Source organism: Spermophilus citellus, assembly GCF_964194105.1.
Source record: "Spermophilus citellus genome assembly, chromosome: 2".
Classification (NCBI taxonomy): domain Eukaryota; kingdom Metazoa; phylum Chordata; class Mammalia; order Rodentia; family Sciuridae; genus Spermophilus; species Spermophilus citellus.
This window is the reverse complement of record NC_138183.1, coordinates 134878931-134905505: the sequence shown is the minus strand read 5'-3', so window position 1 is coordinate 134905505 and position 26575 is coordinate 134878931. Positions and strand designations below refer to the sequence as shown.

The 26575-nt window shown below is 37.0% G+C and overlaps 2 protein-coding genes across 5 annotated transcripts in view; one reads left to right on the top strand and one right to left on the bottom strand.

Annotated features, from left to right (window-relative positions):
* SIAE (sialic acid acetylesterase) overlaps positions 1-10518 on the bottom strand; it is a 35762-nt gene extending 25244 nt beyond the window's left edge. Inside the window, exons 1-2 of one of the 3 annotated variants that reach the window (XM_081278983.1) lie at positions 10395-10518; positions 6685-6846 (exon numbers count right to left, since the gene is read on the bottom strand). In XM_081278983.1, the coding sequence (XP_081135109.1) occupies positions 6685-6846; positions 10395-10461 (229 nt within the window). In that variant the 5' untranslated portion in view covers positions 10462-10518. Of the gene's footprint in view, positions 1-6684; positions 6847-9458; positions 9624-10394 lie in introns of those variants that run through there. The other 2 variants (XM_081278984.1, XM_081278985.1) reach the window with 2 other exon arrangements.
* Positions 10519-10600: 82 nt separating this feature from the next.
* On the top strand, positions 10601-24002 carry SPA17 (sperm autoantigenic protein 17). Of its 2 annotated transcripts, none has more exons than XM_081281117.1 (5): positions 10601-10727; positions 11831-12011; positions 17922-17992; positions 20467-20547; positions 23358-24002. In XM_081281117.1, the coding sequence occupies exons 2-5, from the start codon at positions 11858-11860 to the stop codon at positions 23499-23501; spliced, it is 450 nt and encodes a 149-aa protein (XP_081137243.1). In that variant the 5' UTR covers positions 10601-10727; positions 11831-11857; the 3' UTR covers positions 23502-24002. The 2 variants fall into 2 exon arrangements, with proteins under 2 accessions (XP_081137243.1, XP_081137244.1); XM_081281118.1 differs by lacking the exon at positions 10601-10727 and adding an exon at positions 10734-10963.
* Positions 24003-26575: the final 2573 nt, after the last annotated feature.

Sequence of the window (26575 nt, the reverse complement as noted above, 5' to 3'; positions counted from 1 at the left end):
GGAGATCCATAGAATAAAGCAGGCAGATCAAGGGAGGGAAAGGGAAGACACTGAAATGAGATTGATCAAGTCATGTTGCATGCAAGTATGAATGACATGATGAAGCCAATATTATGTATAATACAGTACACCAATAAGAAAGAAAGCAGAAGACATACAAATAAATCTCTCTGTGAAAAAATTATTTTGATTTGTCTAATTAAATATTTTCAGAGACATTTACAAAATTTAAGATGTTTCAACTCAATTAAGGAGCTGAGAAGCTATCCAAAACCCTATTTCAGACATTCATAGCTCTTTCCTTAGAAACACCCCCACCACCACCACCATCTTCCTAACTTCTCAAACACACTGCAGGGGTCACCACTGCCAACATCATACTCAGGGATTTAGGAAAATACCTTCAAAATAACAAAATTATTCCTAAAAGAATGAAACAATAAGCAAAGTTGAAGAAATAAGAGTAGAAAAATAGAGAAATGAACAATTTAAAATAAAATTTTTTTCAAAGAATATGAACTAATTTATAATACCCATCCAATCAATGTTAATGTGAAGGAAAAGAATGGTAAAAACTGGAAAAAGCATTCTGAAGTTATTGTACCCAACCCATGAGAAATAATAATTATAAAAATACCATCCAAGTGCCTACTATGTGCCACATACTGTGTGGTTCTTTCTAATCAGTAAGAACTACGCAGAAACACGAGAATCCCACATACATATATATAAGGAGATAAGTAAAAGTCTAAACCATAAAGGATTATTTTCCTGGAGTAAATGTCCAAAAAAACCCCAAGGTATCGGTGAAAGGGTGCATGTTTGCTCCTCTGGAAAGCATAATTCACTAAGCTTGCAACTCCCATCTCTAGGAGGTCAATTAAGCCCAGGACCAAATGTTCACAATTGTTTTTCTCTCACCAATAGCCAGACACCAACATATTAAATGTATAATTCACCTAAAGCAGAAAAATCACTGTTTTGGAAACAGTGGGCAGCTAGTACAGATTGTGTCGCACAGGTGTGATATGCTCCGTATGGCTTACACTTCTGAGCAGGCAGACGCTCCAATCTGTCCTAATAATCTTGCCAAGGTCTTTCCAGGCTTCCTGTACTGACATATCTCACTAAAGCTCTGTCCTTCTGCCACCAACATTACTCATATAAGGTGATGTGGCAAACCCCCAGAAAACCCAGGATAGGACTATTTCTTAGCCTTCCACTACTATACAACATATTCCTAATCACTGCTATTAATTAGAGATTTATCCTTAACTTCAATGCAGGCCACATGGCAGGTGAAGAAAACTACCCTTACACCAACTTCTGAAAACTTTTACTGCCCAAGAATAAAAAGACCGTAAGGGAGTGGGAGTATGAACAATTTGAGTAAAACATGGCAACATCAACCTAATATAGCTGGAGGGTAGGCTTCCTGTTGGGCTAGAGCCTGAAGGGAAACTGGCATTAAGACTTGAGCCCAGAGAAATCTGCTTTTGACTTCTTCAAAGACCCCAAGGAATTTCCTTCTGTTCAAAAGCCACCATGTTTCACGAGGAGAGCTGGCTGGTCCTTGGATTGTCAGTTCAGTTCAGTTTGGCTAAAGAGGAACTTACCGTAGGCCAGTAAAGTCCAGTTAAGAGGTTTTAGAAGCTGCATTCACCATCAAGCCCACCAGGTTGAGTACAAATAATAAAATTGATCCACTGACCACAAAGGGCTCACCATTACCAAATGCCAAGTTCACCATCCAGCTGGTTTTCTGCTGATCCTGATAGGCTTTTTGAGCTTTAGTTCCTCCTTCAGGATCCTAAAACTACCCTTACCACAACTTCTGAAAACTTGCTATCTTGTTTTTCTCTCACCAATAGCCAGACTCCAACATATTAAATGTATAATTCACCTAAACCAGAAAAATCACTGGTTTAGGTGAATTTACCAATCCTGGCCCAGATATCTATAAATTCTCATTTTTGTTGCACTTAAATCTCTGTTCCTTTGCATTTTTTCTTCTACCATCTAGGAAGACTAATTTCCTTTCTTCATTATATAGCTACTTAAGAGTGCTTACCATGAGCCTGGCACTCCATCAAGTAAATGTCAGAAAATAAACCCCAGTCCCAGGTTACACTGATGAGAAAGCCAAGCAATTTGACTAGGGCTTTATGCTTCATGCATAACAGCATATTTGGTGGCCTATTTCTTATAGTTGCTCTTCATATTCCAGCCAAAGACATAAGTAAAGAACTATGTAATCTGCACTTTCTCTCCATCTCTCCAATTAATTGCAACTTCAAAATGAGAAGAGCAAACAATCAAAGGGAAAAAATGATCATAATTTGCCCAGAGACATGATTAGTCATAAAAGTGCTTTCTTGCTTTTTCTTTTTGCTATTCACATCAGATGTTGTTTTGAAGGTTATTGTGCCAAAATCTTAGAAGCCAAGAAAGAGAAAAGGAAAAATTATCCATGACCTTTGCCTTCCCAAGAGAGAAAAACCTAGAGCTGAAAGAAGCAGCCCTATTCACTGCTCCTCATGGAACCCTGGATCTTCACCAACTGAAAAGTGGTTCAGTGGTTTTTGGAAGTGGCTTGAAGGAGAAAGTGGTTTACTGCCTAAACCATCCCTTATTTACCTACATTTACTCTACAACCTGAATTTCAAATCCAATACAACCAAATATGAATACAAAATAAGCCAAATTTAAATACTTTTCTTTCAATAAAACTGCTCATGCAAGTTACTTAGACTACACATGCCATGGCAGACACCCCTTAGGGTGACCTCCAAAGTCACAGACTTATATCATCCCCTCCCTTCAAGAGAAAAGAGAGCCTGTGATTTACTTTCAATCAACAGAAAACAGCAAAGATGAGATGTCACTATTGTGATTATGTTATATAGAAAAGGTGAAGGGATTTTGCAGATGTGATTATAAGTCCCTAATCAGCTGACTTTCAATGAATAAAAGGGTAAATTGTCCTGGGTAGGCCTGACTCACCAAGGCCATTACTAAAGGGTTCAGAGGTCAGAGATTTGAAGCAACAAGGATGCTGCCATGAAGTCTGCCCCTCAAGAAATTAATTCTTCCAAAAACCTAGAGGAGCTTGGACCTGGATCACTCAATAGTCACCCCTCCAGCTGAGAACACAGCCTGGTCTTGACTTCAGCCTAGTGAAACCTGAGCTGAAAACATAGTTAGACCATGGCCAGATCATAGACATACAGAGATTGTGAGATAGTGAAGGTGTATTATTTTAAGCACCTAAGTTTGTGGTAATTTATTATGCAATATAAAAAAATTAGTATGCATGTCACCACTGCAAGCAGGAGTGGGGAAGGGTGTTGGCTTTTTTTGTGTGTTTTTCTAAGACAAAATTAATCTGTTTTCCTCAATCGTGATGACAAATACAGAAACACCCTCATTTTATCACCTGCATACACACACACACACACACACACACACACACACACACACACCCTGCTATGTTTGTTAAAGTGAGATGATATACCTATTCTCCCTGGCTTTATTCCTTGTGTCTGCATTACTTGACAACATGATTTGAACAGACCCAGTAAGTGACCATATTTGGATCATCCTTTAGGTTTTTATTATCCCAATGCTTAAAGTGTCAGTGTGCTAGACAAAAACCTACACGTTGTTAAAACTCCACTTTGTTCTGGGTCCCTAAGGAATAGCAGGTAATAAGGACAGGTAAAATTTAAGAGGCAGACCAAGTGGGAAATTGAAGTAGTCTGACAGAAAATCCCAGAGTCCTCATCAGAATTTTAAATAAAAGCCAGGCACAGTGGCGCATGCCTGTAATCCCAGTGGCTCAAGAGGCTGAGGCAGGAGGATTGTGAGTTCAATGCCAGCCTCAGCAAAAGCAAGGTGCACTAAGCAACTCAGTGAGACCCTGTCTCTAAATAAAATACAAAAAATAGGGTTGGGATGTGGCTCAGTGGTTGAGTGCCCCTGAGTTCAAGCCATAGTTTAAAAAAATAGTTTTTTTAAATAGAATCTAGCTGTTTAATATCCCCTGTAGTGTCTCTTTTGAGCAGTTTTTTTGTCTGCACTATAAATCTTCTTTCATGTCTGCCTTCCTTATTCCAAATAACACTTTATGCATTTTGCTTCGTGGGCAGAAAAGAGCAAGATGCCCATTGAAGTAGGTTTTCTGACATCTATAAATTAAAATACCTTTATTCTCTACAAGTAAATGTGGGAATGCTGATAAATTGATCTACCATTATCATCACCAATATTACCAACCCCTTTTCCTGTGAAATTATCATCAAGAGTCCATGAATCACTTGATTCCCTTAAGTACTGCTGGTTATTTTAACTCCAAAAAAATATATATCACTTTACAGTGAAGCAACTGGAGCAGTATTTGAGCCTAAATCACTAAAATATGAAAGGAAAACATGAGAGAATGAGCTTCAGAGGGATGGGCACTGTTTGCATCCTTCTTTGTATTTTCCTATGGTTTCTATGACAGTGTTCTATATGCACTACGCCCTTGATAGATGATTATAGAATTGAAATTAAGATAAATTAGCAGGTTTGCAATCACTGTAAAGAAAAAAGGAAGTTCATCTCTGAATGATTACATCTGATGCCTTCCCATCACCACCTACCCGCCAGCTTTATCTGTGCCCACCTCAGATATTAGTCCTGAAACAGGCATGAAGGGGGTAAAACCTCTAAAAATAACACAGAAGAACAATCTTTAAAACTGAAATGCTATATAATATAATGTATTCTGTATATCTATCTCTACAGTATTATGTAGTCTCTGTCTCCTATTTACTGGTAACATTATTAGCACCAAAGAAACCCCATATCTTATTTTTAAACCAAAATCAATGTCATTTACTGAGATGGCCACTATTTGCACACAATGCTGCTCATTTCTAAGAGGAACACAGCACAAACAGAAAGCACTAGTTCTGGAATTCTTCATTTTCAGCATATCCTGTGTTACCAGTAGCGTTTAGCTCAAGAGACAACCATGTCTCAATCAGCTGAAGTTTCCCTTTCAGGTCTCTTAGTTTCACCCAACAACAGTTTTACCTTAAAACATCTTAAAAATCTGCTAGAAGTTCTTACCTTGCATCTATGCCTGGTATGCATTTTCAAATGTGTGCTGAATGAAAATTTTCTGGAAGATGAAGACAACAGCACTGGGTCTGGAATACTCTAGATTAGATCATCAGTTCTGATAACTGATAAAACTAACAAGGCCATCCTTGTTTATAAGGGCCAGGAAAGTTTCCACCAGCTTCCCTGTCACATGTCTATTTTAATTGCTCAAACCACCAATTCATATGTTAACTCCAACACCCCCTTCCCCAGTAGTCTCTTACCTACCTCGCTGTCACTTCCACATTCTAAAGCTCCTAAGACCCAGCCCTGAGCACACCATCCTGCATCCAGCAACTTCTAGCTTTGCCTCATCCATACTGTCTTTTATATCTCGTATCTCTTCTAGAAAGAGACCCATTTATAATATCTCCCTGCTCATGAAAGCTGCTAATTCTCATCTTTTTGACCATCAATCCTCATGGCTACTCTTTTGGGTCAAGCCCTCATTTTGTATTGGCTGGATAACATAATAACATGCTAACAAGTCCCACCAATGCTTGAATTGAAGCAACTGGAGCATTATTTGATAGCCAATCCACCTTCCACAGTATTGCCAAAGGGATCTTTCTAAAATACCAATTTGATCAGGTTATTTTGCACTTAAAATCAATTGATCCAAAGTAGAGAATCTACAAATTAGCAAAGACAGACAAGCCTCCCTGCCTCCCCACCTCACCTTCCCAATCTCAGCTCCTCTTATCCTCCACCTCTCACTTACCCACCTGCCTGGCACTTCTTCAGTGACTCACCTCCACTCATACCTCCATGCCTTTGCCCCAGCTGCTCCCTCTCTCTGGTCTGCCCTACTCATCTTTCAAGACCAGCCTCATAACAAGTTCTTTATCCCTGCTTCCCTAAGCATTTCCATACATTATGTCCTTCCTCATTGTGGCACTTATCACACATTCTTTTCCTGTCTCCTCCCCTAAATACATTACAGGGGGCTTCATTAAGGGAGAAGGCATATCTTTTTTGCTCATCACTATATCACCAGTACTCAGCACAGTATCTGGTACATGTGTTAATTCATTTCATCCTTAAAATAATCCAATAAGTATTATGACTATCTCCATTTCACATAGAAACTATGACACAGATTTTTAATAGCATGTCTGAGGACTATAAAGTCATTAAATGACAAGAGTCAGACCCAATCCCAGACAGGAATTCCAGAGCCAAGCTTCTTAACCATACCTCTATAGTGCCAGAGTTAAATGTTTCTCTTCTCTATTCCATGACAGCCCTATATACATCTTCATCAAAACATTCATCACAGCACTATATGACTTGCTATCAATTTGTATTGTTCCACGAGCTCTGTGATATCAGGGACTTTGAGCCTTATTTTTCTCTATATTCTAGGTTTCTACCACTTAGTAAGTACTCAAATAACACTGATGAAAGGATGGATGGATGGATGGATGGATGGATGGATGGATGGATGACCTGGGCTGGAGCATAAGCATTCATTTTCAGATAATCCAGCAGGTGGCAGAAGAAGACAAAAGCTGAACAGAGGATGGGCTGCCTTACCTTTCACATGGGTCACTTTCTTCATATTGATTTCTTGACCTTGGTACAAAGTCACTGTCACTATGGCTCCAGGTATACCAAAGCCCCAGATCACTGCTCCTGCAGGCTCCTTCTGCAGCACCATGTAATTATCGATGTACGAAGCAAAGCGAAAACCAACACCTAAAAAATTCAGCAAACTGGTACATTATCAAGGAGTTTCAGCACCAACTGGATCAAATGAAATAGAAAAATACAGTCTATACCAAGGAATTCAAGTAAATTCAAACCTTTTAATCTTTTAAAACTAGATCTTATTCCTCCTAATTAAGTAAGCAATATAACAAGAACAATTCCAAACAATACATATCATAGTACAATATGACCTCTAAGGAAACCAGTGCCTCTTTTCCTTCTCTCCCCTTCAGAGTTCTTGATCTTCCTTTGCTCTCAGACTAGGCCCTAATACTTCTCCCCACAAATCCCTAAAATGTTCCTTTCATGCACGCCACAAATGGTGTTTATAAGAAAACTAAACCATTTCCTTCCCTGACTTTCCATTACTACACCTATCCACAGTAGCTGGGAATAACGAAGCCATCCTGTCTCCATCACAGCTTCTCTAATATCCCCCACCCTTTATCTCTTACCAATGTTAATTTCCTTCAAATAAATCCCCCTTATTATGGTTTTTTGACCACCCCCAGTACTGCATTTATGAATATTTTTGAAAAGTCTGCTTCTTTCTCAGGTAAATTCAGATAAATCAAGACACAAAAATATGGTCAGTAAGAGACAAAAGGTCAAAGTGTCTAAAGAAAGGTCTTTTGTTACAATTTTGCCTATTTCACAACCTTAATTCTACAAAAAGAAAAGAGAAAGCACAACTGAAACTGGATTCTATTCTATAGTCGATAACAAGACTGAATAAGAATTCACTTTAACAAGATCACTCCTATTTTTAACTTCCAGCCTATATCGAAGTATTTTTTTAATAAAATCCAAATGATCTCATTGAGTTCCTCATCAAAATTTTAGCACGGAAAATAATAAAACTATGCCCCAACTTGTCTGAACAAAACGGACCAAAAAAAAGTCCCTAAAATAATTTACAAAATTAAGTTTAAGGGTTTTAACCAAAAATAATAGGCAGAGAAAGAATCAGAATTAACAAAGCTGACATTTTCCTCCCTGGAAGCTATAAATGATGACAGGCCCCTTAGGCTACACTTAACAGCAGTACAGCTAATGGGTCTCCTACACAAACTTGGTGGCCTATACTGCTCTTGGAAGCCCAGTCCCTAAAAGTCCTTAGCTAGTGCTCATGTACCTCACCCCTACCCTCATGAGCTAGTTTGATCATGATACCTACAGTGACAATCAGAGATCACCCAGAAGGCCTAACAGGCTGCAAATAACAGCAGCCATGAACAAAACACTCTAAGAGACCACAACACCCCAGAATTGCATAAGCAGGTTGGCAGCCTGCTGAGGGAAGGGGGAGGCACAAGTGTGGGAGGGCCCTGTCTTGAGTAGGTACTTCACATGGAACAAAAACCAAAAATCAAAAGCATAAATAAGAGCTAAGTAGAGAGAGGGTAGGAGTGGAGGAATGGAGTGAAGAAAACTGGCTGCTATTTGCATATCTGAATGTGCAGCCAATAGCCCATAGACTGGGGAAGTACCTTTTCAAGGCAGTCTGTGTTGGCCAATACATACGTACTGAATATCTTTGTTCATGGCTATATTATGCTGAGCTAAAGAATTTTAGAGGTGAAAGCCTCTTAGAATCATGTTTGTTACTGATCAAAAGGTACTGACCAAGAGACTAAGACCTAAATAAATTAAGCAATTTTTAAAATAACTTTTGCATATTTGTTAATTCAACAATACTTATTGATTGATGCTTACCATGTGCCAGGCACCATTTTAAGTATCAGGGATAGAACAGTGAAGAAAACAATAGATAAAAATCCTTATCAGCAAGCAGCTGACATTCTAGTAGGGAGCTTACTGTGGCAAGCACAATGCTAAAGACACTAAATATTAAACTTTGACAATGGACTTAAATCACAAGGTAGTTTATGAGAGGACTACTAGAAACTGAGTTACCTGAGTCCAAAGTTATTATTACTCTGCCACTGTCAGGTAATGATGGTTCATCATGGAAAAAGCAAATTCCCTGTGCTTATAAGGTTTAAATTCCAACCTGATTACACAGTGGAACATGAAGACCAAGGAATTGAGCAGTGGACTAAGGAAGATTAAGAGAACAAGACTGGCAATTGCTTTTGAGTCAAACACAATACACATTTAACATTTGATTTTTTCTTTAATTTCTCCCTTTATTTAGGAGCAGAATTGAAGGAAAAAAAAAAGGAATGAGTGCTTCAGGGAACAGACAGACCATCATTACAAGTAGACTAACAAAATTAGGATAGTGATTACCTCTCATGGGGGACCTGGCAGATGCACTATGGAGGAAAACATTGGCTCAATAAAACTCAGAATTTTAGTTCTCAAATTGGGTGGTGAGTTCATGGGTCACTTCATTGTTACACCTCAAATATCACATGATAAACACTGGCAAAGGGGGTTGAGTGGTTTAAAGGAAAGACCTCAGGATATGAAACCAAGTAAGAAAGATGGGAAATTTATAACATGAATGAATGAATGAAAAATATAGTCCTTATTAGTGAAGGTTATGTAATGATATGACCCAAAGGAGTTGATACTGATATTAAAGATAACCCTTAATAGAAAAATTAATAAAATAATGGCTCTATTCTCTTTACCTTCTGCTCAACTTGTATGATGGTTCCCAATGGTCACTGAGTGGTGATGAGTCAGGGAATGACAGGCAGAGTGCTACTAATTGAACTCTAAAAACTATTCACTATGCTGCCTGTGTGAATGTGGGTATTTTGTAGGTGCTTCAGTAGAGCAGCAGTCATATCATTCTCCCATCTCAACTTACATTTAACAGAGATCTCTGGGACTCGGTCTTTGAGTGGTTTGAAGAAGGAAAAATAATTCAGCACTATCACTTTACTTTGTATTAGCAGACAGAACCCCCTTTTCCGGTATCTCCATGCTGTGACCCAGGGTTCAGCCCAAGGTATTCAAACAGCAGGCTCTGACCTGCACAGTGGCCAATTTGAGTTACTCCCCTTCCCAACGCATATCATCTCACCATCCATGTTTCTAAGCTGCACCAGAAATCAAAGCTGAGCCTTAAATTATTCTGAGCTAGTGAGGGGGTTGTATTTCTTAGCCCTAATAACCACTTAAACGAGTAAAATTTAATTCCCCCAAGGAACCCAGGCTGATGCACAGCCTCCCCAAAGGCACCACTGAGGGGGAAGCTGCTGAAATGTTTTGGATGACTCAGTCACCTGTTTCCCAATAGTTTTTAACTAGCTTCGCCCCCTTTCCTCCTAGCTCCCCTGAGGGCCTCCGTCTGGGCACATTTGAGCTTCCTCACTCTGATAAACCTAACTCTTTCCCCTCCTCCACACAAGTTAAGGACAGCGGGTGGGAGCGGAGAAAGCGAAAGGGCTTGGTCTCCGGCGCAGCAAACGTCTGCAAGCCAGCCAGGGTCGCAGAAAACCGCCCCAGGCTATGGGCTTGGTCCCAGACCTAGAAGGCCGGCGCGGATCCGGATCCCGAAGAGGATCGGGACCTCGGAGCCTGAGGCCCCTGAGGGGTCCGAACGAGCCGGGCCGCCTCACCTGCACTTCTGTCGGCCAAAAGGATTAATGGCAGAACCATCTGGAGTGCAGACCCTGGGGCCACCATGCTTGCGACGGTCTGTCTGCAACCCGCTGGACTTGGGAAGTGCACCACAGCGGGGGCGGGGCGGGGGCAGGGGCGGGGCGGGGCTTGTGAGGCCGACTCCACCCTCCCCGGGACCTTCAGTCCGCGAAACCGACGCGGCCTCGGAGCGAGGAGCTTCTCTCTCCCTCCGGGCCGCCGTAGTTTAGGGGGAGGGAGGAAAAACGGTTACCCAGCAACGAGAAAAAAACAACCGGAACCACCAGCACCAGCTCGGAGAGAAAGCAGAGGTGAGGCGGTTTCCCCCACTCGCTCTCCAACACAAAGACCTCGCCTTTTACCTTCGTCTCTCGTATTCTCTCAGCATCCCCTACACACTCTGGGGATCCGGGAGCAGATTGGGAGCCAAGGCAGCCCATCCTTCGAGAGTCTGAAATCCCAGGTCCTCGACGGAATCACACCATCCGCCCTCCCTCCCCAGCCTGGTTCAGGGTCTCACCTGTCCTTTCACAACGTCTGGAGGAAGGTCTCATCTCCTGTTTCCTCTACAAAGGGTGGGCGCGGGGAGGACTTGGGCGTCGTTAAACCCTCTTGTCTCCCAACCTGGACCCCTATTCAGCGCTGACTCACAAAACAGGCCAGGTCCCTGGGTATTCTTTGCATACTCAGTAGTACAGCCCATTGCTTGGCAGCTACCTTAATCTAGCCTTGTATTCTAGGACAGAAAGAGAAGGCCTGGTCGAAACAAAACCAGACAATAAAAGAATCCCAAAACTTCGCAACCTAGGATTTCAAAACCATGACCTTCTTTTTTCCTCTCTTCAATGCCATTCAAGAGTGCAAAGGTGTTTCAAGACATATAGATCAGGCTTCAGAAGTGGCAGCTAAGAAAAAAAAAATAAGTGTGAAATTTAATTTAACAAGTTGAAGTAATTTTTTTTTAGACCTTAAACTGTCTTCTCAGCGATCAATAATGAATTCAGTTAAACTACCTTTCTTAATAATCGTTCTGTCTAAATACTGTGGAATAGCAAAAATTACCCACATCTTTTAATACAGGAAGACAGAGGCAGAAGAAAGTACTTAGTGGCATAGTAAATACTGTGGGGTTTAATTTTTACAAAATTATTTAGTCAATTGAATGAGTCTATATTTGTAATATTCTAATTCAAAATGAAGAATTTGTCCTCTTTATTCTGCCCTTATAAAGCTCAGAATTTGAAATTCTCTGCGGGAGTGGAAATATATGGATTTGGGGTATCTTTAGAGAAACAAAAGTTGAAGTCCAGGAAATTTGGGTCTCAGAAATATTTTGTTGTCATAATTGTGATTATGTAATTAATAATTAACATCAGAAAAATTTAAAGATAAGTGCTCTTTAATGAATCTCTAGGTACTCTAGGCAATTCTTCCCAAGGAGATGTCGATTCCATTCTCCAACACCCATTATCGAATTCCACAAGGATTTGGGAATCTTCTTGAAGGCCTGACACGTGAGATTCTGAGGGAACAACCAGAAAACATACCAGCTTTTGCAGCAGCATATTTTGAGAACCTTCTAGAGAAAAGAGAGAGTAAGCTTTTTTTTAAATAGACATTTTTAAAATAAAAGACTTAAGCATTTGGGTTATGGTAAAACTTATTTAAGACCATCTTTATTCTACAACAAGCCTTTAAGCAGGTGACTTCACATAACAGTTTCTTGCTATTGGAAACAATATATGCCTCTTTGACAGCTTCTCTTGATTCTCTTATTCAAGATTACCTGTTTATTCTCCAGACTTTCTTCACTGTGTTTCTCATGGACACACAGTGTGGAAGGGGACCTCTAAAGATCAGACAAGTGTTCCTCTCCACTATCTAAGAGACTGCTCTTGTGCATCCCCAATAGTTGACTTTCTGTTCTTCCTGAGAGGGTAATTTGCAATTTTCTTTAATTTTTGATTCTTCTCATTTGAAGGTATTATAAGTAATACAAAAATAATTCAACTTGCCTTAGATTAAATAAAACGGTCTTCACTGGGGTATGAAACCATTCTTCAATAAAGGCACAGAAATAAACTATTTTGAAAAGTGAACTGCCAACATGGGAAGGTAATTTATATTCTTTATACTCTAAAACTCTCATCCTGCTCAGAGACAAAGATCTAAAGGTAACTCTCTGATTGAGAACCAAAGCAAAGCTCCTTCACTACCATGAATAAAACTTCCAAATCCCCAGTCTTAAAGGTTTGTGACTATCATGACCTGACCCAGAATCAAAATTGGGAACTAGTAGTTACATAAGTTTATACTAAAAACCTATTCTTGACTATAAAATTCATTTTGTATAAACTGTTGTTATTGTTACTTTCAATGATAGTATTCCAACAGAATGGTAAAGGTGACTAGAAATTGCCACAAGAAGACAGATATTCCATTGCAAATCATTTTACAGAGGGAAGAATCTTAGCCCAAGGCTCGAATTCAAACAACTCACATGCATGGCACAGCTCCACCCCTTGTCCTCTTTATTCTGCCCTTATAAAGCTCAGAATCTCTGCCAATTTCCTGGCCATTGCTAGTCTTTTCCATGTCCAGTCAAGATGAATATTTGTTGCACAATCTTTTTTAATATTTTTTTTTCAGTTTTCAGAGGATACAACATCTTTATTTTATGTGGTGCTGAAGATGGAACCCAGCACCCCGCGCATGCCAGCCGAGCGCATTACCGCTTGAGCCACATCCCCAGCCCTGTTGCACAATCTTATTTATACTTTTAAGTTGCACTAAAAATATCTGACAAACTATATTTAGGGAGAAAAGGTTAGTAAGAAAAATGCTTTGGGGAAAGAGGTAAATTATTATGAACACTAATTTTGTTATCATAACATTAATTTTACAAATTCACACAGTAAAATGCCTTTAGTCATTTGTTTAATTTTAAAACTCAGAAACATAACATTACAGAAACGTTTGAGTCATCATTACCAGATCCCAGTAACAAAAGCAATTTCATTATTCAGATTAATGGCCTGGGAATACTAGCTCAGTAATAAACAACCAGTAAAACCATTTGAAAAAATTTTAAGCACCATACCCACTTCCATCCATGTTAACCAAAGGTGACTTATCCAACTGACATAAGTATCAGAATTTAGTATCTCGAAAAAGGCAAAAGAAATCATGGAATTTCTTCTCAGTATCCCATACAATGCAAGAATTCCCTTACTATCATTCATCACAGGTGATTTTGTTTTAATGTTTGTTTTTGTGACAAAAAACATATCAGTATATAAGTGGTATCTCAAATCACTAGAGAAACAGTGGGCTTTTTATGAATTGATAATGAATTAAAGAAGTTAAGAATAAAAGTAGACCGATTCAGAATAAATTCTAAATTGGTTGGAAATTTAAATATTAAAAAAAGAAACCAGGGTCTGGGTCTATGTCTCACTGGTAGAGCGCTCACCTCGCACATGCGAGACCTTGGGTTCAATCCTCAGCACCACATAAAAATAAATAAGTGAAATAAAGGTATTAAAATATTTTTTTAAAAAAAGAAACCATACAAATACTAAGAAAAAAATATGAATGAGTTTCTTAATAACATAAAAAAATTGCTAACTAAGTTGCTTTAATGGCTTCAAATTCCAGATACAATTATGAACAGATTGATAAAATTGATGTCATAAAAGTAAACTTTTACATAACAAAAAGTACCAAAAAGAAAATAAAACTACAAGTGACAGGAAAAAAAAATACTTGTAATTATTATCCCAGTGGGTTAATAATCCTAATAAAGAGCTTGTAAAAACAGTGTCTTATGACCCACTTCTAATGACAACCATATTGAAAAAAGAAATAGATACGAATAATTCAGACAAAAATAAATGCAAATGGCCCTTAACTTGAAAATCTACTCAAATGCTGCAAGTAGAGGTTGGGATTGTAGCTCAGTGGTAGAGTGCTCACCTAGCATGTGCAAAGCCCTGGGTTCAATCCTCAGCACCACATGAAAATTAATTAATTAATTGATTAAATAAAGGCATTGTGTCCAACTACACCTAAAAAATATTTTTTTAAATGCTGCAAGTAACAGAAGTCCAAATCAAAACTACACTGTTACCAACAATCACCCCTCCATCAAACTTGCAAAATGCTGTTTGCCAGTACACTCTAAGCAAGGCTAAGGGAACATACACTCACACAGTGGAGAAGCAAAATGGTACAACACGAAGGACAGAAACTCAGTAGTACCTACCAACATTATATATGTATTTAATCGTTGGCCCAGAAGTTCTACCTCAACATTTATGGAAACAACTTAAATATCCATAGTGGAGATTTTTTTTTCTTTAGGTACTGGGAATCAATCTCCAGGACCTCATGCACACTAGACAAATTTTGTACCACTGAACTGCACACTCAACCCCCATAATAGTAAGAGTATGTCTACTCAATGTAATAATATATAACTTAAAAAAGAATAAGGAAGATCTCTAGATATTGAATGATCTTTAGGAATCAGTGGGAAAAAAAACAAGATGAGAGAAGGTGTGCTTAGTATCCTATTACCTAACAAAAGATTTACACGAATATATAACTTTATTTTAATGTAAGAATAAATCTTTTAAAATTAACATTTTCCTCTAGCAAAAGAAAACAGGATAGAGGTAACAAGATAAAATATAGTTTGTTTGGGTTTATTAATATTTAGCATATAATAAGATTAAATTTAAAAATTAAGCAATTCCTAACATTTAAAAATGAAGTTAAACAAATGAACTAATAGTAAGTAGCTGACACAAACACAAGGAAGAGAATTATTTCAAGTAAGTACATCACACAGTAATTTTACTGTACAAACCTGGTAGGTATAGCCTAAAATCAAAATAAACAACAACATAAAAACCTTAAAATGTTTTCAGTAATCATTGCTAATAATATTGTAGTAGAATGTTATAATTGAATCAGAATGTCCCCCACAGGTTCATGTGTTAAAGGCTGTCCCCCAGTTTGTGGCACTGTTAAGAGGTGGTGGAACCTTTAGGAGATGGGGCTTAGAGGGAGACTTTAGATCACTGGGAGCGTGGCCTTAAAGGGAATTGTGGGCACTCTGTCTCTCTTACTTGGTCAAGAGGTAAATAAGCTTTCTCCATACTCCTGCTTTGATAATGGCCATAGGCCCAAACACTGGAGCCAATCATTCATGGACTGAAACCTCCAAAACCATGAGCCAAAATAAACCTTTTCCTCTTTTTAAGTTTATTTATCTTGGATATTTGTTACAATAATGGAAAAGTGACTAACAGAGGGTTATTCTGAACACTATTTATTTATATAGTATAGAATAAAGCAGGTAAGCAACTATGCTAGTGCTATGAGGAATCAGTATTATTGTAGGAATATTGACATAAAATTTTAAAAATGAAAAGTTTATAAAATTTTGTAGTTCTAAATTTTATTTTACTTATTTTATATATTTGTTGGTACTAGGGATTGAACCCTGGAGTGTGTTGCTACTTAGCTACATCCCCAGTCCTTTATTTTTTATTTTTTATATTGAAAAAGTTCTCACTAAGTTGCTGAGTGTCTTCCTAAGATACTGAGGCTGACCTCAAACTTATGATCCTCCTGCCTCAGCCTCCCAAGTCACTGGGATTATAGGCATGAAGGGCCCCATATAATCCTAAATTGTAATTGAAAAATATCAATGTGATTTCATGATACGTTTTCTCTTTTGAGAAATGGAAGTAGTTTTCAGCTTTATACTCCAAAAAACCTTAGAACAATGACCAATTCAGTACCAGTGGGCACCTAGCCCCTAGATTTTCATCTCTGAATATCGTTTCCGACGACCCCTGGCTTCTTGGGAAACTAGCTAATTCTATGCACTGGTCACAAATACAGAAGATGAGGCTGACCATCTTGTCATACCAAGAAAAAAAAAACTCTCTCAAGGATTACTAAAGTAGTTTGCAAAGGACTTAGGAGAATCTGAGCACCTGAATTAAGCTCCCTCTGGCCAAATTTTTAACAATTACAACATTAGTACTGGAATTCATCCAGTTGGTTAAATATTCATGACTTCATAATTAAAACAAAACCACCATTCATTGGACATCTTGAGAGGATCTTAGGAAACCAACTGATTATTTTGAAAACTGGCAGAGGGGAAGAAAAATTTTCTTTTCTGTAAGAGCTGTATTTCAGGGTAACCAAATAGTTGAAGAAAACAACCACTTTTTTTTGTTGTTGTTGTTGAGTTTCTTCAAAAAATAAAGAGGTAATGATCAAATTAGAGCATTACCATTTTTCAACCCCTAAAGAAATGATCTTAAGTGATTTATCAACATGGGACCCACAAATATTATAAAAAAAGAGACAAATAGATATTATTTATCTCCTAATTACACAACTCTACTGATCAAGTATTCTTACCCCAAAAAGTCAAACCTCAATCAGATACAGTCTATAGGTCTGCAGGACATTCAAAAGCAAAGGAAATTGTTAAAAGCCACCATGGAGATAGTCATAAATATCCAAACTGTGGAAAATTCCAGAGGAAAAATGACCCAATTCCATCAACAAATAAATTGCTGCAAGGAAAATAATGGGTGGGTGGGGTTCCATTAAAGCAATTTAAAAGATATAACAACAAAAGGCTGTACATGCCCATTTTGGCGGGGATGGGGTGGTGTTAATTTGATCAACAACAAAATATACTAGACAATGAGAGAAATTTGGATAGTTGATTATATTAATAAATTACTGTTCCTATTTAGGTATGATAATGTTATGGTTATATTTTAAAGATAAAGATCCTTTATCTTTTAGAGATAACACATTCAAATGTTTGTAAATAAAATAATAAGGTTCTTAGAGTTGGCTTGAAAATAATCAGAAGAAAAGATTATAGGTTAAATAAATCATGAGTTGATAATTGTTGAATCTAGGTCATACACATATGGGACTTTGTTATATTATTCTCTCTACTTTGTAAGTTTGAAATTTTAAATAGTGAAATGTTAAAGAAAATTTCTGTTTAAATACCTCATCCTATCACATCAACTATCTCTATAACATGCCTTATATTTAAAAAAAAAAACTCCCATACTTCACTTTTCCAAACTTCTTGACTATTTAGCATTTATTTTTAAATACTTTTCTGTATTTACTAATACATATTTATATGTGCCTATATTCATATTTAAATATTGACATTTGTTCTCTCATTTTGTTATAAATTCTGTGAAAGCAGAAGGAATGTTTTTTAGTGCTAATGTAAATATCCCCAAGGGCTCATCTAATGTTTAATTGATCATCTTATATTTAATGATCACTGGTTGTGTCTATAGTACTAGACCATATGAATTGTCAATAAGATTTTTGACTGTCAATAAAGAAACTGTAACTTGGAACAAGAAATTTTTGTGTGCTGCTATTCAGGATTTACTTTAATGAACTCAAAATAAGTGAAATTATTCTTTTTTATTATTTAGAAACCAACTTTGATCCAGCAGAATGGGGAGCTAAGGTAGAGGACCGCTTCTATAACAACCATGCATTCAAGGTATAGTTCTATGAAACCATTGAATTTGGCTATTTCTTCTATCTAGAAAACAAATATTATTAGATTCTCCCCAGAATTGTGAGAATTAACATGAAAACTTTTTAATTACACTGTTTTTTCTAATAAAATTCTTTTCTGAAGTATTTGAATCAAGTATAGATTTTTAGGTTAAATTTAAAGATTATCAATAGACAGAAGTTGCTTGAAAGTTATAGAAAAATTATCCTGCCTGAAATTCTTCAAATTTCATTGAACATTACAATGCTTAGAAAGAGCAGATACTCAACAAATAAATGGATGACATTGTTAAATGAATGGATGACATTTCATAAAATAAAACAACATTAGTTCAAATATTTCATTGTCACTTATGTTACAAAAGACTAATTAGAATTAAAGATGGTAATCATATAAAGTTTTCTCTATAAAGGTAATCTCTTCAGAATCTGAACCTATCTATCTCAGTAGTATTCTCAAAGATAGCTTTTCTTAACAAGGTTCCTCAAAAAACTTAGGCCCTAAATTAAAGCACCCATTACATGTCTTGCCTTTTTAGCTAATATAATTCTAGTTTTGTAGCATCCTTGGGAAAACTAAGAAAAAAACCACCACTCAAAACATTCTCTGTGTTCTGTGGTTCAGATAAGGAAGGATGGTTGAGAAAGATTATTGGGATCATCATCATTGGGATCAACTGGGAATTTAACAGAAATTTATAGTCTCAGTTTCTACCCCAGTTCTACAAATCAGAAGTTATATTTTAACGTGATCCCCAAAGTAATTTGTAGATATATTAAAATTTGAGAATACTAGCTGGGTATGGTATTGCATGCTTATTGTCCTAGCCACTCAGGAAGTCAAAGCAGGAGGATCACATGAATCCAGAAGTTCAGAGCCAGCCCTGGACAACATAGTGAAGACCCTGCCTCAAAATAATGGAAGGAGACCCTCATTGTTATACAAAATTACATATATGATGGTGTGAGGGAGAAGAGAAAAAAGAGAGAGAGAGAGAGAGAGAAATGTGTCACAGAAGATTGGGTAGAGAGAGGTGATGGGATGGGAGGGGAGGGGAGGGGAGTGGGGGATAGGAAGGGCAGCAGAATACAACAGACACTAGTATTGCTGTATGTATAAACGTGGCTGTATAACCAATGTGATCCTGCAATCTGTACATGTGGAAAAATAAGAATTCATATCCCATTTGAATCAAATGTATGATATGTCAAGATCATTGTATTGTCTTGAGCAACTAATTAAAAAAAAAAAAACAACCAAAACGTCCAACAACAGCCTAGATAAATTCATGATACATTGCTCTAGTCAAAACTCCATAATCATTTAAAACACACACACATTATCATAGGATAATAAATGATGTGGAAGATTAAAATAATAATAATAACAACAATAACAATAATGATTTGGGAACACTACTTTGTACAACTGAGATAATACCATCTTTTGAGTAATTAGAATTAAAAGGAATTAACAAAGTTCAGGTTTTGATGATGTTCTTCAGTAGATTTGGGGAAGGTCCTGCAGCAGTAGCTGTCATTTATTCCAGTGAGTTCAAAAGTGAAGTTCCATTCATTTGTGCCTACATATATGGAGATGATCTATTTATTTCTATTTTACTAAATTCTCTTTTGTGAAATAAAAGGGATAATTTTGAAAAATATTTTTCCTTGGGTCAAACAGTAATTTCAGGTTGGTTTTTTTTCCTTTCCTTTTGAATTCTTAAGGCTTTATTTGATTTCCTTGTATATTCTCAATTTTCTGTTTTATGGTTAAAATGAAAGAGGCCCTTCCTACAGATGGTGAATTAGCAAAACCTATATTTTTTTGTTTTGTTTATTTTTTTAAAACCTGTATTTTTTAAACACTTTGAGATAGTTTTAATTATTCTAGTTGGACACAATATCTTTATTTATTTTTATGTGGTGCTGAAGATCAAACCCAGGGCCTCGCATGTACTAGGCAAGTGCTCTACAGATGAGCCACAACCCCAGCCCTTAAACCTATATTTTGAAGGAACACTCAATAACCATATCAAAATTGGTGGAGCTGGCTTCTCTTTTTATATTTAAATCACTCTCTACAGGGAAACATATTTCCTTGACTTGTTTTTAATCTATGAATTTCATTAAGTCAATTTGACCTCACACTATGCATCACAATGGCATTTATTTTATGACTATTTTAGAAATTATTGATACCCCTTTTTTGGGCTTTCCTCAGGATTCATTACCTCACATTATTGACTTTTACTATGAGACAATGGTTTGTTTTTAATGTAAATCAGTGACGAATTCATTTCAAAAGCAGAACAGCAAGCATTTTTGCCAAATCCTTGGTCTTTGAAATGTGTTTATACATATTCCCTTGAGAGCTTTCATTTATTTCTTCTTGTTCCAACATGTTTTACTTAATAAAAGATATATATTGACCGTTTCCCTTTCCCATCTCTCTAGGAGCAAGAACAATCTGCTCAAGAAAAGTCACAGACATCTGTGAAAGGGGAAGACATAGAAGACATACCAGGCAACGCAGAAGTATGTAATTTTTCCATTTATTATCAGATTTCTACAAAGAATGATATTGCTCACTTTAAAATTATGCTCCAAATATGAATCAGTCTATTATCTATATTGTTAAAATTATAATTTTGCTTTATAGATAATTAATGTCAGTGATAAATTGGTGTGTTATTTTCACCCATGCCTTTTATAAAGGAAAACTCATTCTACCTATTAAAAATATAATCTTATTTTCCAAGATTGTCAGTGACAGAAAATCTTCCCTTGAGGAAATGCTAACAGAACTTAGAGCCCCAGTCTCAATCTCTCAGATTCATCTTCCACTCTGGGAATTTTTCACTAATTGTTACTGTCACCACGTCACAATGGCAGAGGTTCAGAGATTACAAAAGGAAAAATCATAGAGAATTACATACAGGGAAATAAAATGACTTCACACAATGTGACTGACTCATCTTCCATGCATAGACCTCTACAATAATGCCTTCCTCCTGACAGCCTACATCCAAGGAGCAGAGACAAAAGGAAGTTTGCCCTGGATACCAATCTATAACTCAGTTATATGATAAAGCCAGCACTCAAGAGACAATTATACACATCTCTACTCACTTCAAGTTCAGTAATATGTTTTTTGTTTTTTTTTTGTGGTACTGGAGATTTAACCCAGAGGTACTTTACCACTCAGCTACAGCCCCAGCCCCTTTTTTCAATTTTTATTTTGAGACAGGGTCTCATTAAGTTGCTTAGGGTCTTACTAAATTGCTAAGACTGGCCTCCAACTTGCAATCCTCCTCTCTCAGCCTCCGGAGTTGCTGGAATTACAGGTATGCTTCACCATGCCCAGTAGTAATATCATTTTAATAGCCACTTGAGCATACTAAGGCTATGGAAAAAAACTAGAAATCAGGGCTCTTTTTTTTTTTGCCTGGGATCAGGGGTTGGAGTGGGGGTGGCAGGCAGTTGTTAAACATTTACCAGCATATCACTGTCTATATTCTTTATAGTTCAGAATCAGGAGGACCAAGCCTCATGAGAAAGAGTGCACTCTATATAATGTCAAAGGCCAAACCTCTGAGTTGTTTTTCATGTCCAAATGTCCCAGTTAGTTATCCAGTAATTGACACCTAAAAATGGACGTGCCCCTTGTTTCTCACGCAATGAGGAGCAGATTTTCCCTATAATATTTACAAAATTATTCCAGAATTATATTAGTACAATCCAATAAGCCTAATATTGGTAGCAGTGTAGTGGGAATTCAGGGAAGAAGGAAAGGAGGGACTATTCTTTCCTTATATCTTTCACAGATGCCCTTATAAATAGGTTTTCATGGATTTTAAGTTAGAATTTCATTGATTTCCAACTTGAGAGTAATTTGTTTGCATATATTGGGCATCTCAGAGGATTTTATACCTTTTTTTGTATTTAATTGCTATTTGTCTCATTGTTTGACCATGGAGGTAGTCAGGGAAGGATGAACAACCCATAGGTCCATCAATAGGAGAATGATCAGAGTTATATAATAAATTATACCATAGAAAAAGAGAACTAAGGTATATTGTTACATGGAAAAACTAGATGCAGAATACCATGATTAGCATGATCTCATTTTTAAAATAAAAATGTATGTATACATTTTTAAAATAAAAAGGTGGGTATATACACACACACACACACACATACACACATCTTCATATAAACATTTTTGCAAACGGAGAAATTTTGGAAGGAGACACACACTTAATCCATTATAATGCTTAACCTATTAGGAAAGAGTTTGGGAAAATGGAGAAAACTTTTCACTGAAAGTGATATTTAGATTTTTTTAAATATGCATATGTAATTTTTATGATTTAAAAATGTAGGGCTGGGACTGTAGCTCAGTGATACAGCACCCACCTCACACATGTGAGGCACTGGGTTTAATCCTCAGCACCACATAAATAATGAATAAAGATATTATGTCCAACTACAACTAAAAAAATATTTTAAAAAATAAAAGTATATTAAGGGCTATTCAACTTACACTTAGGATCCCATGCATTTTGCTGTCTGTAAATTATACCTAATTTTTTTTAATATGTCAAAGTGCAACCAACAATGATAGAACTAACATTACTGGAGTAAATTAATTTATCTTTGGTACTCCACTCTTAAGTATCTGATTTTAGCCAGGCACAGTGACACATGCATGTAATCCTAGTGGCTCAGGAGGCTGAGGCAGGAGGATCGCAAGTTCAAAGCCAACTTCAGCAACAGGTGAGGCACTAGGCAACTCAGTGAGACCCTGTCTCTAAGTAAAATATAAAAAAGGGCTGGGGACATGGCTCAGTAGTCGAGTGCCCCTGAGTTCAATCCCCAGTACCCAAAAAAAAAAGTATCTGATTTTAATATCTAATTATTTAGAAATTTTAAAGTTAACATTTTAATCATCTTATGTAATCATGATTATTTTTTAAAAGTTCTTTTACTAATCTTCTTAACATTTTTACCATGTTTCAAGAATTCCTACTTATTCCCCACCCCCCAAAAAAAATGTTATTGCTCAGGAAAACTGTTAAATAGGAGCTATTTTGGAAAAAAAAGAAAACGAAAAGTTGGCAATGATCTTTTATTGCAGAAGCATATTAAAGAGCGACAAAACAAAATGCCTGCTATTTTGGCATTTGCTGTTTAGTACATCTACAATGTGACAATATATAAAAATTTTCTCAGGAAGCAGCAGATCTCTGAAAGTATATTCTTAAATTGATTAAATTTATACCCTTATTTCTATGGCATCAGAAACACATTGGATGTTTTAAAAATCTCTTTTTCTTTCCATGAAGGAGTTGGAGGAAGAAGAAAAAGAAAAAGAGGAATCTGCTGCTGTCAAAATCCAGGCAGCCTTCCGGGGACATGTAGCCAGAGAAGAGGTAAAGAAAATGAAATCAGATAAAGTTAAAGATGAGACAGAAGAGGAAAAGGAGTAAGGACACTGGTTTCCCCCCAGAACACTTGAAAAAATAATCCAAATCCATCAACCTTGTTGGGATTGTCGGGTTTTTTTTCCCCTTAGTAAGGGAAATTTGATGTTGTGAAATAACATTTGTTGCTGTTGTGAAAAATCTGTCATGAGCATTTGTTTAATAAACACGCCATTGAAACATACCACTTGAAGACTTCTCCAAGATCATGGGAACTGTTTATACTTGCCCTAAGTCTACACATAGATCCCTTTGGATTCAGCTATAATACTGGAATATCTGAGTTTTCAGAGATGTCAGAAGTTGTGTGGTCTAACCATTACCTACTGAATAAATCATCTCTATCACATCGCTGATAAAAAAAAAAAAAGGTTCTTTATCCCCTGCTTCACTTCTAGCAATGAAGAATACTACTGCCCTTCAAATCCTCTTCAGAGTGTGTGTGTGTGTGTGTGAGAGAGAGAGAGAGAGAGAGAGAGAGAGAGAGAGAGAGAGAGAGAGAGAAAATGAGAATCAAACCCAGGACCTTGATTTTGCCAGACAAGTGCTCTACTTACTATTGGGCCCAAGCCTCTAATTTTTGAATAGCTTGAATTATTAGAAAAGTTAAAAAATCTGCCTACTTGTAAGTGTTACATTGGTTTTCATTTGTCATACATGCTTTCAATCATTTATCAAAATGTATTGAGCCCTATTTATGCATTGAGACTTCACAGTGAAATGTTCTTTCCTTCATGCATCTTACAACTTATTATTGTTTGCTCTCTAAAACCAAACAGAATAAGACTAATAGTATCATATTTGAAAAGACAAAAGCTATCATTTTGTCATACTCCCTTCTTCAAGTAAAACTTCCCAAGTATCTTTAATGTATAAATGATGATACTTGTTTCACAGTCTAAGAATCCTTTTTATCTGTTATTTTTTCAGTGAACCATTCAAGTCCCAAGTACCTTATTTTTAGAAAGTTCAGTTTCTCCTTTTTGAGGGCTCCCTTTTCTTGAATATCCAAAAAACTTGGGATTCATGAATGAGATGAAAGAGTTCAGTTCCCTTCTGCCACTGGAGAGCTTCCTGCGAGCTAACCTCCTAATATCCACTGTACCCTTCCTCCCATTCCTACCCCCCTCTCCTCCAGGCTTAGAGATGGGGGAAAAAATTAGTTCCCCAGGGTTTCAGCTATTCATTCCACTATGCACTTTTTGTTTTTGACATCAACCTGCAACACCTTTCCTTCTTGAACAAAGTCATCCTGCTCAAAGAATTATCAAGGGAACCCAGAATTAATGCAAAGACTTAGCTTCCCTGTTCTAGAGAGGAGATCAAAAGAGAAAAGATTTTCTTTAGTGAATATATAACAGGTGAGGAAAAGATACCATTTAGTTTTTTTTAATAATTCTCTGTTATTATATATGAAAAAAATTAATACTGAGTTTTCCATCTAGTCAGTTCACACACATACACAGACGCACATTTAGTGGGAGTTATATTTATGAAGGAGGAAAAGAAAAAGATGGGGAGCAATGGATGTAGTCTTAATAACAACACATATCAATAACATTTTGTTAGCACTTATCTAACTGCTGTTCCTTCTCAATCCTTTGCATAACTCTTCAGTTCCCCATCCACTAACCACTACATTTACCAGTTGATTTCATCCAATCTCATGACTTTATAAGCCATCTCCATACTCATCACTCCCAGACCTTTCTCCCTCCTCCTCCAAGTTTGAATGTTCATCTGCCTACTTAAAATCCCTATTTGGATATTTATTCCCCCTCAAAAGAAAAATGTCCAAAACACCTCCTGATATTGCCTCCCAAATCCCAATTCTCTGGAGTATTTCCCATCTCAGAAAATAGCCACTCCATTTTTCCATTGTCCAAACCAAAAACCTTGGATTCATCCTTAACTTCTCTGTTTCTCCCCAACCAATATACAATGTTAGCAAAGCCTATGGGGTCTACCTATACACCAGAAACCAAACACCTCTCATCACTTCTGTTGCTACCACCTTGGTCCTAGTTCCCATCAACTCTCTCATGAACGTTTACATTGGCCATCATTGCCACATTACTGTTGCATAATCCATCCCAAAGTTGTCTTTTCCCATGGATAATTGTGAAAGCAACAATTTAGCTGCGCTAAGCTGGATCCAAGACTTAGGTTCAGATCTGCCTCTAAACTGAGGGTTTGTGGGTTGACTAGGGGAGTTATGCTTCAGGCTATGGGCCCAAGGGTCAACTAGTAGTCAACTAATAGTGCCTGTGCTTCATGTGTCCTATTTAAAGCCCATGCTGAAGCCCAGGACAAACTCTTTTCATGGTGCTCACAGAAGTAAAAACAGGAAAACCCAACATGCAAGAATATTTCAAGCTTTTGCTCTTATCACTTACTCTTTCATCCCATTGACCAAAGAAAGTTGTCTGACTAAGCCCAAAGTCAAGAAGGTGAGGAAATTGACTGCTCCTCAAGCAACCATAGGAAAGACCTCTTGTATGCTTAATACTACTACAGGGTAGTGAAGAATTGGGACCAATAATCTACCATATTGTGCTCTCCTGGTTATAATTATTCATATCCTTCCCACATGTAAAATATACTCATATCTCAAAACTCCTAAAAGTTGCATCAAATATTTGAAGTATATTATCTCATGATTTACCTCAGGTCCAAATATAGCTCCTATATTATAAAACCTATGAATCAAAAGAACAAATGTCTTCTTCTCATATACCCAACATACAACAAATAATGGAATACAGATAATATAATCATTAAAAAGTTATCTGATTCAAAAAATAATGGAAGCAAATAGCAGTTACTGATCTGAAATAATAATGAAATCCCACCGAGTGAAGGGTGTCAGGTTCCTTTATATGCTGGGGTGAGGAATAATGTTCCATAATAAGTCCTGGGTTTGATCCTTCAGTTTCTAGCACTGAAAAAAAAAAGAGTTTTGAGTCTATCATCCATAAAACTTTTGGTTCTATACTCTAGGAGGTCATTATTTTTCCATCATCTTTCTTAGTCCTTTGCAATGGACATTAGAGATATACCCTTTTGGGTGGATAAATGGG